This window comes from Oncorhynchus mykiss, chromosome 15 (assembly GCF_057628025.1).
Source record: "Oncorhynchus mykiss isolate SJ-2025 chromosome 15, ASM5762802v1, whole genome shotgun sequence".
NCBI lineage: Eukaryota > Metazoa > Chordata > Actinopteri > Salmoniformes > Salmonidae > Oncorhynchus > Oncorhynchus mykiss.
This window is the reverse complement of record NC_143036.1, coordinates 44,900,769-44,916,265: the sequence shown is the minus strand read 5'-3', so window position 1 is coordinate 44,916,265 and position 15,497 is coordinate 44,900,769. Positions and strand designations below refer to the sequence as shown.

At 40.7% G+C, this 15,497-nt stretch overlaps 1 protein-coding gene across 6 annotated transcripts in view; it reads left to right on the top strand.

Annotated features, from left to right (window-relative positions):
• LOC110490076 (segment polarity protein dishevelled homolog DVL-3) overlaps positions 1–15,497 on the top strand; it is a 46,075-nt gene that overhangs the window by 4,318 nt on the left and 26,260 nt on the right. For all 6 annotated transcript variants that reach the window (XM_021563221.3, XM_021563222.3, XM_036944371.2 and 3 more), the window contains exon 2: positions 14,236–14,305. In XM_021563221.3, coding sequence (XP_021418896.2) covers positions 14,236–14,305 — 70 coding nt within the window. The remainder of the gene's footprint in view (positions 1–14,235; positions 14,306–15,497) is intronic.

Sequence of the window (15,497 nt, the reverse complement as noted above, 5' to 3'; positions counted from 1 at the left end):
AAATAAATACAAAAATGTATGTAAGCAAAAGCCTGGTGTGGACCACTAGAACCTCACCCTACTGCTCTAGACCCCCAACCGGGTACATCTGTTTCTATAGTAGTGGATACTGTGTGTGTGTGTGTAGTGGAGCAGAGTGCTCGCTCTGTCTCTTAGGAAGCTGACCTACTTTCCTCCCTTCTTCCTGTTTTATTTTCCTGTCTTCCCCTCTTCTCTGTCGACTTGAGACTATTTGCATATTAGATGTGTGTGCATGTACTGGGGAATAGATTAGCTGTCTTTGTCTCTGGCCTCCTGTGGTTTTTTAATCGGTCTCTCTGTCCTATTTGTGTTGTTTATGGCTGGGAAGAAAAAAGGATGCCGACTCTGAACCTCAGAGATTATTACCCTCCCTCCCCCCTTTCACCTCTGTCCCTTCCCCCCTCCTCTCTTTTCCATCCCTCCTGTCCCTCTTTTTCATCCTCCCTCTTTTTCATAGCTCTTCCCTCCTCCCTCCCTCCATCCGTGTGTGTCCAGAGCAGCATCCGTCTTATTTGTCCGTAGTAAATCTGATCAGGGAGTGCTTCACTGCTTTTCCACATCAGTGGAGTAGTCTGCACCTGCAGGCCTGGATATATTAACCAGTCCAACAACCCATATCATGCTGTCCTGTGAGGCTCAGTTGGTAAAACATGGCGCTTGTAAAGCCAGGATCGTATTTTCGATTCCTGCTGGGGCCACCAAATACAAAAGAGTATGCACAAGCTACTGTATTTGTCTTTGGAACAGGGATGCATGAGCTACTGTAGGTGTCTTTGGAACAAGGATGCATGAGCTACTGTATTTGTCTTTGGAACAAGGATGAATGAGCTACTGTATTTGTCTTTGGAACAAGGATGAATGAGCTACTGTATTTGTCTTTGGAACAGGGATGCATGAGCTACTGTATTTGTCTTTGGAACAAGGATGCATGAGCTACTGTAGGTGTCTTTGGAACAGGGATACATGAGCTACTGTAGGTGTCCTTGGAACAAGGATGAATGAGCTACTGTAGGTGTCTTTGGAACAAGGATGCATGAGCTACTGTAGGTGTCTTTGGAACAAGGATGCATGAGCTACTGTAGGTGTCTTTGGAACAAGGATGCATGAGCTACTGTAGGTGTCTTTGGAACAAGGATGCATGAGCTACTGTAGGTGTCCTTGGAACAAGGATAAATGAGCTACTGTAGGTGTCCTTGGAACAAGGATGCATGAGCTACTGTAGGTGTCTTTGGAACAAGGATGCATGAGCTACTGTAGGTGTCCTTGGAACAAGGATGCATGAGCTACTGTAGGTGTCCTTGGAACAAGGATGAATGAGCTACTGCAGGTGTCTTTGGAACAAGGATGCATGAGCTACTGTAGGTGTCCTTGGAACAAGGATGCATGAGCTACTGTATTTGTCTTTGGAACAAGGATGAATGAGCTACTGTATTTGTCTTTGGAACAAGGATGAATGAGCTACTGTATTTGTCTTTGGAACAGGGATGCATGAGCTACTGTATTTGTCTTTGGAACAAGGATGCATGAGCTACTGTAGGTGTCTTTGGAACAGGGATACATGAGCTACTGTAGGTGTCCTTGGAACAAGGATGAATGAGCTACTGTAGGTGTCTTTGGAACAAGGATGCATGAGCTACTGTAGGTGTCTTTGGAACAAGGATGCATGAGCTACTGTAGGTGTCTTTGGAACAAGGATGCATGAGCTACTGTAGGTGTCTTTGGAACAAGGATGCATGAGCTACTGTAGGTGTCCTTGGAACAAGGATGCATGAGCTACTGTAGGTGTCCTTGGAACAAGGATGAATGAGCTACTGCAGGTGTCTTTGGAACAAGGATGCATGAGCTACTGTAGGTGTCCTTGGAACAAGGATGCATGAGCTACTGTAGGTGTCTTTGGAACAAGGATGCATGAGCTACTGTAGGTGTCTTTGGAACAAGGATGGATGTAGTACTGTAGGTGTCTTTGGAACAAGGATGCATGAGCTACTGTAGGTGTCTTTGGAACAAGGATGCATGAGCTACTGTAGGTGTCTTTGGAACAAGGATGCATGAGCTACTGTAGGTGTCTTTGGAACAAGGATGCATGAGCTACTGTAGGTGTCTTTGGAACAAGGATGCATGAGCTACTGTAGGTGTCTTTGGAACAAGGATGCATGAGCTACTGTAGGTGTCCTTGGAACAAGGATAAATGAGCTACTGTAGGTGTCCTTGGAACAAGGATGCATGAGCTACTGTAGGTGTCTTTGGAACAAGGATGCATGAGCTACTGTAGGTGTCCTTGGAACAAGGATGCATGAGCTACTGTAGGTGTCCTTGGAACAAGGATGCATGAGCTACTGTAGGTGTCCTTGGAACAAGGATGAATGAGCTACTGTAGGTGTCTTTGGAACAAGGATGCATGAGCTACTGTAGGTGTCTTTGGAACAAGGATAGTACTGTAGGTGTCTTTGGAACAAGGATATATGAGCTTAAACAATGGACGCAGAAAGGCATCACATCAGTCAGTACAATTATAAGGAATGGGAACCTAGATAACTTCCAGGACCCAAGTAAAAAAACATGGCTTAGATAAACAAGATTTTTACAGATACCTACAAGTTTGACACTATTTCTTAAGGGAGATAAAAGTGACTAACCCTCGAGCACCTCCAATATTAATCCAAGTATTCACTAACGCATACATCTTGGGGAGTAACAAAAAAACTATTTCAAATCTCTACTTGGGTATTCAAGCCTCAAAGAAACATTCTACAAACTATATTAAACATAAATGGGAGGAGGAACTTAACATTGAAATAACTGATGAAACATGGTTGAACATATTAGAGACTCAACAAAGCTCCACCAACTCAAGGTCATGGAGAGAATTCTGTTGGAAGAATGTTATACGTTTCTTCATAACACCTAAACTGAAATCAAAACAGATAGGCTCCCTACACCCTTTTTGGAGAGAATGCGGTCTATTGAGGGAGGACCACTCTCATATCTTTTGGACTTGCCCCGCAATCGAAACTTACTGGGGTTTTAGGCTGGGTTTCTCTACAGCACTTTGAGATATCAGCTGATGTAAGAAGGGCTGTATAAATACATTTGATTTGATGCTTAGAAGAGTAAGAGACGTAGAGGGAGGGATGGATTGAGATGCAGAAAGAGAGAGTGAGAGAGATTATTATTGTTTTTAATGTGCTTAATAAAATCAGCCGCAGGGCTTGGGACTGCCACACTATGCATCCTAAATGGCACCGTATTCCTTTCATAGTGCACTACATTTGACAAGAGCCCTCAAAAGTAGTGAACTATGTAGGGAATAGGGTGCCATTTAGGACTCAACCCCTGAGTTTCCACAGTACACACACACACACACACACACAGCGACAGGGAACAGGAGACTCCTCCTCTTCTCTCTGGCTCTTCGTCCGCCAGGACAAATGGTAAAGTCATTATTCAAAGCATCTTTGTGTCTGAATGCATCGCCAGGTGTGTGTGTATGATAGAGGAGAGTTCCTGACAGATTTCTAGTGTGTCTTTGTGTGTGCGTGACTTCTCTTACTCATGAAAAGAAAATACAGATGTGCTATCTTCATTTGAACAGGTTCTCACAGCAGGAAAGTAATCCTGCAGCAACAACCAATGTGAATTTGATTACAGTTATTACGCGGATAATAATTAATGGACATTTGTCTAGGGGCTAATACATTTTTCGTTAGGGAAAATCAAGTCTGACATTTTTAAGTGGAAATTACAAACTACAGAATCCTTTTTAAACCTTGAATACAGTAGAAGTTAGCATGTCATGCTGCGCAGGAAAATTCGCTGCGGCACAACAGTCATCAAATTAAAAATCTGTCCAGTATCTTTACACACATCCAAACGTGGCTCAGGAGCAGGACAAAACTAGGTCAGGTAAATACATAAGGTAAATGTCTACTCACTGCTCATGATTGTCTGCTCGTGTTTGTACTCATGGGTAAATGTTTGTGTAAAGGAAGACATTTTAAGTGATGTATTAAACCAGCCATATTTCTTTCTATGCTTATTTTTTATTTTCCATATATGTTATGCTCTTCACCTCTAACAACGCTCTAAACATCTGTCTGTCTGTCTGTCTGTGTCTCTGTCCCCTTCCTCTTGGTGGTTTCTATGGCAACAGGGTTCACTTGAGGTCAGCACTTTTTCAGGGAGCAGCTGGGGAGGGGCTAGTGGCGTGAGCAACTTTTTGTGTTAATGGTTGTGAGACGCACTGAGAAAAATGTGTGATATTGTAGAGCCTGTAGTGTATTGTTTTCATCTGGCTGTTGTCATTTCATGTATTTATTTGCCCCACACAACCACTTAAAAAAAAAAAAAATGCCCCACATACAGGCACATTTGTTGGTATTAAAGGTCCAATGCAGATGTTTTTATCTCAATATCAAATAATTTCTCTGTAACAGTTAAGTACCTTTCTGTCAAATATTTGTTTTTCAATTAAAATGCTCAAAAATAAACAAAAAGAGAGAGCAATTAAAAAAGAGCAATTTCTCAAGCAAGAATTTTGCTAGGAGGGGAAAACTAGTTGAGAGGGGAAAACTATCTGTTATTGGCAGAGAGATTTGGAACTCTCTTTCTTATTGGTCTATTAACTCCTTTAATGTCTGGTGTGTCACCAGGCAGGCCAAAACTCCATCCCATCAAAAGAGGCTGAAATTTCAGTCTTTTCGAAAAGCTCTTACACTAAAAGGGCATTATCATTTCCGCACTACTATTCCAACCTCATAGTGTGGAAATATTCACTGAGGATAAAACATGACAGACTGACCAGGTGAAAGTTATGATCCCATATTGATGTCACTTGTTAAATCCACTTCAGTCAGTGTAGATGAAGGGGAGGAGGCAGGTTAAAGAATAATTTTTAAGACTTGAAAGAATTCAGACATGGATTGTGTATGTGTGCCATTCAGAGATAAAGCAAAGCAGTTCGACACATATAACAACACAGAGTTACACATGGAATAAACACACATACAGTCAATAATACAGTAGGAAAAGTCTATATACAGTGTGTGAAAATGAGGTAAGATAAGGGAGGTAAGGCAAAAAATAGGCCATAGTGGCAAAGTAATTACAATATAGCAATTAAAAACTGCTGATAGATGTGCAGAAGATGAATGTGCAAATAGAGATACTGGGGTGCAAAGGAGCAAGATAAATAAATAGATACAGTATGGGGATGAGGTAGATAGCCCATCTGTAAACAGCCCATCTATGTACAGGTGCAGTGATCTGTGAGCTGCTCTGACAGTTGGTGCTTAAAGTTAGTGAGGGAGATATGAGTCTCCAGCTTCAGTGATTTTTGCAGTTCATTCCAGTCATTGGCAGCAGAGAACTGGAAGGAAAGGCAGCCAAAAGAGGAATTGGCTTTGGCGGTGACCAGTGAAATACGAGGTTTTACGAGGGTATATTTGGCAGCATGAGTGAAGGATGCTTTGTTGCGAAAGAGGAAGCCGATTCTAGATTTAATTTTGGATTGGAGATGCTTAATGTGAGTCTGGAAGGAGAGTTTACAGTCTAGCCAGACACCTAGGTATTTGTAGTTGTCCACATGTCAGAACCGTCCAGAGTAGTGATGCTGGATGGGCGGGCAGTGATCGGTTTAAGAGCATACACTTAGTTTTACTAGCATTTCAGAGCAGTTGGAGGCCACGGAAGGAGAGTTGTATGGCATTGAAGCTTGTCTGGAGGTTTCTTAGCACAGTGTCCAAAGAAGGACCAGAAGTATACAGAATGGTGTCGTCTGCGTAGAGGTGGATCAGAGAATCACCAGCAGCAAGAGCGCCATCATTGATACAGAGAAGAGAGTCCGCCCGAGGCTTGAACCCTGTGGCACCCGCCTAGGAGACTGCCAGAGGTCCGGACAACAGGCCCTCCGATTTGACACACTGAACTCTGTCTGAGAAGTAGTTGGTGAACCAGGCGAGACAGTCTTTTGAGAAACCAAGGTTGTTGAGTTTGCCGATAAGAATGTGGTGATTGACAGAGTCAAAAGCCTTGGCCAGGTCGATGAATAGAGCTGCACAGTAATGTCTTTTATCGATGGCGGTTATGATATCGTTTAGGACCTTGAGAGTGGCTGAGGTGCACCCATGACCAGCTCTGTCTAAATTGTTGACATCCCTTTTTTCAATACCATTTTGAATTGTAATTACTTGCTACTATGGCCTATTTATTGCTTTACCTCCTCACTCCATTTGCACACACTGTATGTTTGTTTACTCCATGTGTAACTCTGTGTTGTTGTTTGTGTCGCACTGCTTTGCTTTATTTTGGCCAGGTCGCAGATGTAAATGAGAACTTGTTCTCAACTAGCCTACCTGGCTAAATAAAGGTGAAATGAAAAAATGTATGTATATAAATGTATTTTGTTGTACTTTGTACTTTTTGTTGTACTTTGTTGAAGCACATTTGGCAGAGATTACAGCCTCGAATCTTCTTGGGTATGACACTACAAGCTTGGCAAACCTGTATTTGGGGAGTTTCTCCCATTCTGCTCTGCCGATCCACTCAAGCTCTGTCAGGTTGGGTGAGGAGTGTTGCTGCACAGCTATTTTCAGGTCTCTCCAGAGATGTTCATTCGGATTCAAGTTCGGGCTCTGGCTGGGCTACTTAAGGACATTCAGAGACATGTCCTGAAACCACTCCTGCGTTGTCTTGGCTGTGTGCTTAGGGTTGTTGTCCTGTTGGATGGTGAACCTTTGCCCCAGTCTGAGGTCCTTAGCACTCTGGAGCAAGGATCTCTCTGTACTTTGCTCTGTTAATCTTTCCCTTGATCCTGACTAGTCTCCCAGTCTCTGCCGCTGAAAACTATCCCCACAGCATGATGCTGCCACCACCATGCTTCACTATAGGGATGATGCCAGGTTTCCTCCAGACGTGACGCTTGGCATTCAGGGCAAATAGTTCAATCTTGGTTTCATCGGACCAGAGATTCTTGTTTCTCATGGTCTCATACCCAAGAAGATTCGAGGCTGTAATCTCTGCCAAATGTGCTTCAACAAAGTACTGAGTAAAGGGTCTGAATACTTATGTAAATGTGATATTTAATTATCTATTTGCAAAAAAACTGTTATTGCTGTGTCATTACGGGGTATTGGGTAGATTGAAGAAAAAATACACTACCGGTCAAAAGTTTTAGAACACCTTCTCATTTCAAGGGTTTTTCTTTATTTTTACTATTTTCTACATTGTATAATAATAGTGAAGACATCAAAACTATGAACACATATGGAATCATGTAGTAAGCAAAAAAGTGTTAAACAAATCAAAAATATATTTCTTCAAAAAGCCACCCTTTTCCTTGATGACAGCTTTGCACACACTTGGCATTCTCTCAACCAGCTTCACCTGGAATTATTTAATCCATTTTTTAACACTTTTTTGCTTACTACATAAACATTAGCCAAATACATTTAAACTTATTTATTATTATTTTTTTTTACAATTCCTGACATTTAATCCTAGTAAAAATTTGCTGTCTTAGGTCAGTTAGGATCACCACTTTATTTTAACAATGTGAAATGTCAGAATAGTACTAGAGAGAATTATTTTTTTTCAGCTTTTATTTCTTTCATCATATTCCCAGTGGGTCAGAAGTTTACATACACTCAATTAGTATTTGGTAACATTGCCTTTTAATTGTTTCGGGTATCCTTTCACAAACTTCCCACAATAAGTTGGGTGAATTTTGGCCCATTCCTCCTGACAGAGCTGGTGTAACTGAGTCAGGTTTGTAGGCCTCCTTGCTCACACACGCTTTTTCAGTTCTGCCTGCAAATTTTCTATAGGATTGAGGTCAGGGCTTTGTGATGGCCATTCCAATACCTTGACTTTGTTGTCCTTAAGCCATTTTGCCACAACTTTGGAAGTATGCTTGGGGTCATTGTCCATTTGGAAGACCCATATGCGACCAAGCTTTAACTTCCTGACTGATGTCTTGAGATGTTGCTTCAATATATCCACATAATTTTCCTACCACCTGATGCCATCTATTTTGTGTAGTGCATTGGTGGCTGACTAAATACTTTTTTGCCCCACTGTATATGGGAGATACAATCTTCCCAGCTCTGCAGATTCTGCTGTGAGGAGGCAGAGTCATTATATCGTTTATTTTTCTTTAACCATTTATGTTCTTTAATACAGGGCCGACATACAAGTTCCTTACTTTTTTCCCCTTCTACTTGCCTCTTCCATTTTTGTGGTAATGCTGCAATTAATTGGTTGTAATTTTGGGTAGAGCAGACATTTCCATATGTCTGTGTTAGCTGCATGTGTGACATAACTCCACCAGTCCTATTTATGATATCATTCACTAAAATTATACCTTTTTTAAACATTTCTTCAAAAAATACATTTTTTTTAAATCAAAAGTATATTTGAATTTAACCACAATATTTGTTGTATTATTTGTTCTGTCTTTTCAGGTGGATTAAACTGAAATTGCTACCAACTTTCTAAGGCTTGTTTAAAACATTTGTTCCTTTTCAAACAATCGAAATTGGGCCGGTATAATCTGAATAAAGGGAAAAAGGCCCTTCTTGAACATAACATGAGACATTCCTACCAATTTACTAGAGAACCAGTTTACTAGAGAACCAGAACTATAGTTTGATAACAAGGAATTTGTGGAGTGGTTGAAAAGTTTTAATGACTTTAAAACCTGTTGGGGCTAGGCGGCAGCATTTTCACTTTTGGATGAAAGGCGTGCCCAGAATAAACTGCCTCCTACTCTTTCCCAGATGGGAATATATGCATATTATTATTATTACTGGTGGATAGAAAACACTCTGAAGTTTCTAAAACTGTTTGAATTATGTCTGTGAGTATAACAGAACTCATATGGCAGACAAAAACCTGAGAAGAAATCCAAACAGGAAGTGTGAACTCAATTTTGAAAACAGTGCCATTTGATGTCCATCTTAGATATGGATGAGCATGCACTTCCTAGAGCTTCCACAAGATGTCACCGTCTTTAGATTCTGGTTGTATGATTCTACTATAAAGGAGGGGCTCAAATAGCTCTTTGAGTCGGTGGTCTCATTGCGCGCGGTCACGAGAGAGTGTTCTTGCATTCAAATGCCTTTCTTCAGACAATGACATTTTCCGGTTGGAACCTTATTGCTGATTAATGTTTAAAACATCCTAAATATGGATTGCATACATCATTTGACTTGTTTCTACGACCTGTAACGGAACTTTTTAAGTTTTTGTCTGGAGGAATTGCTCGTGCTTTTTGAGGATTGAATTCCGTGCTGAACAAGCTAACAACAAGTGGCTAAATTATGGGCTTTTTGGAACTTTATGGAACAAATGGAACAAACACATTTATTGTCGAACTGGGATTCCTGGAACTGCCTTCTGATGAAGATATTCAAAGGTAAGTGAATATTTATGGTGTTTTTTGTAGCTTCTGTTGACGCCAAAATGGCGGCTATTTCTTTGGGTTCTGAGCGCGGTTCTCAGATTATTCTTTTTCTATAAAGTTTTTTTGAAATCGGACACAGCGGTTGCATAGAGAATACGTTTATCTTTAATTCTGTGAATAACACTTGCATCTTTTATCAATGTTTATTGTGAGTATTTCTGCAAAATCACCGGATGTTTTGGAATCAAAACATTACTGCACTTAACATGCCAATGTAAACTGAGATTTTTTTTTATATATATATGCACATTATCGAACAAAACACACAATACATGTATAACATGATGTCCTATAGGTGTCATCTGATGGCGATAATCATAGGTTAGTGATTCATTTTATCTATATTTATGCTTTTGTGACTATAAAATTGATGTGTATGTTTCTGAATTTGGTGGTCATCTAACATAAATATATGTTGTGTCTTCACTGTAAAACATTTTAAAAATCGGACACGATGGGTAGATTAACAAGATGTTTATCTTTCATTTGCTGTATTGGACTTGTTAATGTGTGAAAGTTAAATATTTCTAAATAATATTTTTTTCAGCTGAATGGGGGGGGGGGGTGTTCCCTTTAGGGAACTCCTTGTACCCCCTAGCCCCAACATGTTATTAATGAGTTTTAATGACTCCAAGTGTATGTAAACTTCTGACTTCAACTGTAGATAGGTGTGTGCCTTTCCAAATCATGTCCAATCAATGGATTTTCCCACAGGTGGAGTCCAAATCAAGTTGTAGAAACATCTCAAGGATGATCAATGGAAACAGGATGCACATGAGCTCAATTGAGAGGCTCATAGTAAAGGGTCTGAATACTGATGTAAATAAGGTATTTGCCATAAAATCTGAAAACATGTTTCTGCTTTGTCATTATGGAGCACTGTGTGTAGATTGATGAGGAGTTTTTAAATTGAATCCATTTCAGAAAAGTCTGTTAAGTAACAAAATGTGGAAAAGGGGAAGGGGTCTGAATACTTCCCGTGCATGCGTATGTATGTATGTATATAATATATACCCCTTGCCTTGATGACAGCTTTGCACACTCTTGGCATTTTCTCAACCAGCTTCATGAGGTATTCACCTGGAATGCATTTCAATGAACAGGTGTGCCTTGTTAAAAGTACATTTTTGGAATTTCTTTCCTTAATGCATTTGAGCATATCAGTTGTGTTGTGACAAGGGGGGGGGGGGGGACAGCAGTCCATCATTACCGTACGACATGAAGGTCAGTCAATACGGAACATTTCAAGAACTTTGAAAGTTTCTTCAAGTGCAGTCGCAAAAACCATCAAGCGTTATGATGAAACTGTCTGTCATATGAGAACCGCCACAGGAAAGGAAGACCCAGAGTTACCTCTGCTGCAGAGGATAAGTTCATTAGAGTTACCAGCCTCAGAAATTGCAGCCCAAATAAATGCTTCACAGAGTTCAAGTAAAATATACATCTCAACATCAACTGTTCAGAGGAGACTGCGTGAATCAGGCCTTCATGGTTGAATTGCTGCTAAGAAATCACTACTAAAGGACACCAATAATAAGAAGAGACTTGCTTGGGCCAAGAAACACGAGCAATGGACATTGAGATTTTTGGTTACAACCGCCGTGTCTCCGCATGTGTGGTTCCCACCATGAAGCATGGAGGAGGAGATGTGATGGTGTGGGGGTGCTTTGCTGGTGACACTGTCTGTGATTTTATTTAGAATTCAAGGCACACTTAACCAGCATGGCTACCACAGCATTCTGCAGCGATACGCCATCCCATCTGGTTTGCGCTTAGTGGGACTATCATTTGTTTTTCAACAGGACAATGACCCAACACACCTCCAGGCTGTGTAAGGGCTATTTGAGCAAGAATGAGAATGATGGAGTGCTGCATCAGATGACCTGGCCTCCACAATCACCTGACCTCAACCCAATTGAGATGGTTTGGGATGAGTTGGACAGCCAACAAGTGCTCAGTATATGTGGGAACTCCTTCAAGACTGTTGGAAAAGCATTCCAGTTGAAGCTGGTTGAGAGAATGCCAAGTGTGTGCAAAGCTGTCATCAAGGCGTGGCTACTTTGAAGAGTCTAAAATATATTTTGATTTGTTTAATACTTTTTTGCTTACTACATGATTGAAATATGTGTTATTTCGTAGTTTGATGTATTCACTATTATTCTATATAGTAAAAATATAGAAAAACCCTTTAATCAGTAGGTGTCTCAACTTTTGACTGGTACGTCTCTCTATATATCTCTCTCTCCTATCTCTCTATCGCAGGTCTATGATTTTTAAATACTCTCTCTTTCTGTAGGACAGTGTGGTGGACTGTCAGCTCTCAGACCTTTGTGAGGAGGACACTGTAGAAGCTGTCCCCACGGTGACAAGGACAGGCAGAGACTGGACAACATGCTGATCCTGAAGAAAGGGCTGAGGGACAATCACACCCTCACAGGACACACCCTCACAGGACACACCCTCACTGCCCAAGTGAGCACAATACAATAAGCCAGGGTAACAGAACACACACACAGGACAGGACAGAAAGTTGAACATTGACTGGCAGAGAATCAACATTTGGCTAGCCTTGACTAAGATCTGTTTATCCTATTGTATGAATGTTGTCATGCCATGTTACCATCGAAGTTGGCTATACATAGGAGTTGGCTAAATGGCACCACACTAACATTTGGCTGAACAGAAAGAATGAAACTTCAATGTACTGGAGGACTACTTTAGAATATGTTGGTGTTGTTACAGGATAGATAGAAAGGAGAATAGGATGTGGTTTGTTTGAGTAGCACCTGAATGCGAGGACAAGCGGTTATGCATAGCAGAGGACCAAAATTGTTTTAGGTTGAGGCACTCCAGGTAGTTTGAATCCGGTTACTATTAGAGATGTCTACACTGATGCCCCATCTAAGAAATAAGGTACCATTTGGAACGCATCCCTAGCATTGAAAGATGATAAACTATTGTTCCTCCTGTTCAGGCGGAACCTGGCATTGGCCTACACTAAGCTGACAGAGGAGTGTAGGGCAGCCCCCGAAGGTACTCATCAATTTCATGCAAGAATTCCCTCTTTGTTACCTTAGGAATAAATCTCTCTACTACAGGAGCTGGGTCGTGGCAGAGGTCTGGCTGTCAAACAGACTGAGAACTTGAGGAAGGCATCCCACGAGCAGATGGCTCAGTATGTCCAGACACATGATGCAAATATTAAAGATTATACTCCATATTGATGTTGAATAAAATAGATCGACCACTGTGCTCACACTGGTTTAGGGAAGTTCTAGAAATGCTTGATTCCATGCCAACTGATGCCTGTCCCCCTCCCCCACCCTCCAGGTCTAAGATGCTGCCCAGCGTCGATCCTCGGTCAGATCAATGTTGATTGCAATATCCCTGAGATGAATGTTGTATATACTGTAACGTTATGGCTATGATGGAGATAACTTGTACCTTTTTTTTTTTTTTTACAGGTGTGAATGAGACAATGTATCCCCCTAACCTTGTTCTTTCAATAAAGTTCATATTTTATTAATATTATAGTACTTGTTTGTCTTTGTCAAATGTAAGACTAAATGCTATTTGTAATTATTTTTGGTGCAGATTTTTGTTTAATATACTATCCAGATAAAGTGTCTGATCAAGGAACATTACATAGAAAATGCGATCGGTCACTAAAACAGCTGTAACGTGTTCACAGTAAAAGGTATTTCTATTCTGATTGCAGATGTTCAATCATTACAAAACAAGGAAGACTCAATAAGGTTTTCTCTATCTTCATTATACAGTTGTGTAAATGGCAGTTGGTTGGGGGGGGGAAAGTATTGATTTTTATATAAGATACATTTTCACAGGTGTTATTTCTTGACTGATTACAATTTTATTGATGGGGATGTCATATCAGTTGAAAGGGCTGTTTCTCAGCTTTCAAATTATGTATCATGTTTTCATATATGGTTTTACACCAACAAATTATGCACGCAGAGCTCATTAATGCACACAGGGCTCATGATCCAGCAAGAAATGGATCATTTCGCTCAGGCTGTAAAGGGTTAGTTTGTGTTGTTTGCAGGTCATGGAGTCCCCCTCTGTCACATTGACCGCTGTCTCCAAACTTTCCGCTTTAGTTGAGTCGTTATCCACTTTAGAAGTAAGCAGTGCAAGATATTCATTTACCGGATATAATTGCGAGTCGAGGGCAGAGGTAATTTCCTGATAGTAGCGGCCAACTCTTTCTGTTGTCGGGTGTTGATAGCTGACATGTTTCCCACAGGTGAACTGTGAATGGACAGATTATGCTACCTGCTGGAGTGAAATAGAGCTGCTGTTGCTCCTTGTAATACAGTGAACGTCCCAAACCTTAATGTGGTGTTATATGTTGACAATTATTTGAAAATATGTCAGTTAACTCATAGTTATGTTGCATGCCACCGGAACCGGAAGTTCTGTTTTCAATACCTTTCAATATGACACCTTCACAGAAGTGTGATTGACTTGGAGTTACATTGTGTTGTTTAAGTGTTCCCTTTATTTTTTTGAGCAGTGTATGTATATATATATATATACACACACACACTCAGTGGCCAGTTTATTAGGTATACATTCCTTTTTGCTCATCTTTATCAAATGTGTCAATAATTTCGGAACCCACTGTATAGTTTATATATATATATATATATATATATATATATATATATATAGGTTGCCTTTAATGTTGTGATGTGTGTAACCCGGTGGATTTTTGACTCCCTCCTTTCTCCCCTCAGGGTGGTGAAGGAGGAGATCTCAGACGACAATGCCAAACTTCCCTGTTTCAACGGCCGGGTCGTGTCATGGGTGAGCAACTGTTCTTCATGTTTATCACCGTCATCACCTATGCCCTCTCTCAATTCCACCGCAGTTCCGTGTTTCTCTCTCACTCATTTCAACCACAGCCCGGTTCTTCGTTCTCTCTCCATCGGTCTCTCGGTCTCTCTTGCTCCCTCTCTCTCTCCGTATGTCTGCATGAACCCTCTGTATGCAGGCGTCCCTCATCAGGAGGTCTGGAAGAGAGAGGCCTGTGTATGTTAACACTCCTAACACTTTTGAAATGCATCACACCGTGGTGTTACTCTATGTAAAGGTCACATGACGGTATAACTCACAATTATTATCAGAATTCAGCTGTAAAACACTACTTGATAGGATGCATGTGTGGAATTATGGAATGAGATGAACAGTGTGTGTGTGTGTGTGTGTGTGTGTGTGTGTGTGTGTGTGTGTGTGTGACTGTTTACTAGCTAGGCAACAGTTAACACACTTGTTTAATTGGGTTTTGGTGGGATCTGTTTTGGCTTCAGATGGTTCGCTCATTTGGGAGCTGTGTGTCTGTGTGTCTCTCCTGCTGTGTGTTTGCAACTGTGTGTGATGATGATTTTGTGTGTGCATTTGAGAGCTGTGTGTGTAGTTGGTTGGTTTTTGTCATTCATTTGTGTACTCTCGGTTGTGCTCTAGAAACCAAAGTCCATCGCTGTCTGAGATGGAATGACTCAGCCAAGACCAGCTACAGTGCATTCAGAAAGTATTCAGACCTCTTGACTTTTTCCACATTTTGTTACGTTACAGCCTTCTTCTAAAATGGATTAAATACATTTTTCCCTCCTCAGCAATCAATCTATACACAATACCCCATAATGACAAATCAAAAACAGGTTTTCCAAAATGTTTGCAAATGTATTAAAAATTAAAAAACAGATACCTTCTTTACAGGCTAGAAACTAACTTATGCTCTGCAGCAGAAGTACATTTGAGTCTTCCTTTCCTGTGGCGGTCCTTATGAGAGCCAGTTTCTTCATAGTGCTTAATGGTTTTTGCGACAGTACTTGAAGAAACTTTCAAAGTTCTTGACATTTTCCGTATTGACTGACCTTCATGTCTTATTAATGTACTGTCATTTCTCTTTACTTATTTGAGCTGTTCTTGCCATAATATGGACTTGGTCTTTTACCAAATAGGCAATCTCCTGTATACCACCCCTACCTTGTCACAA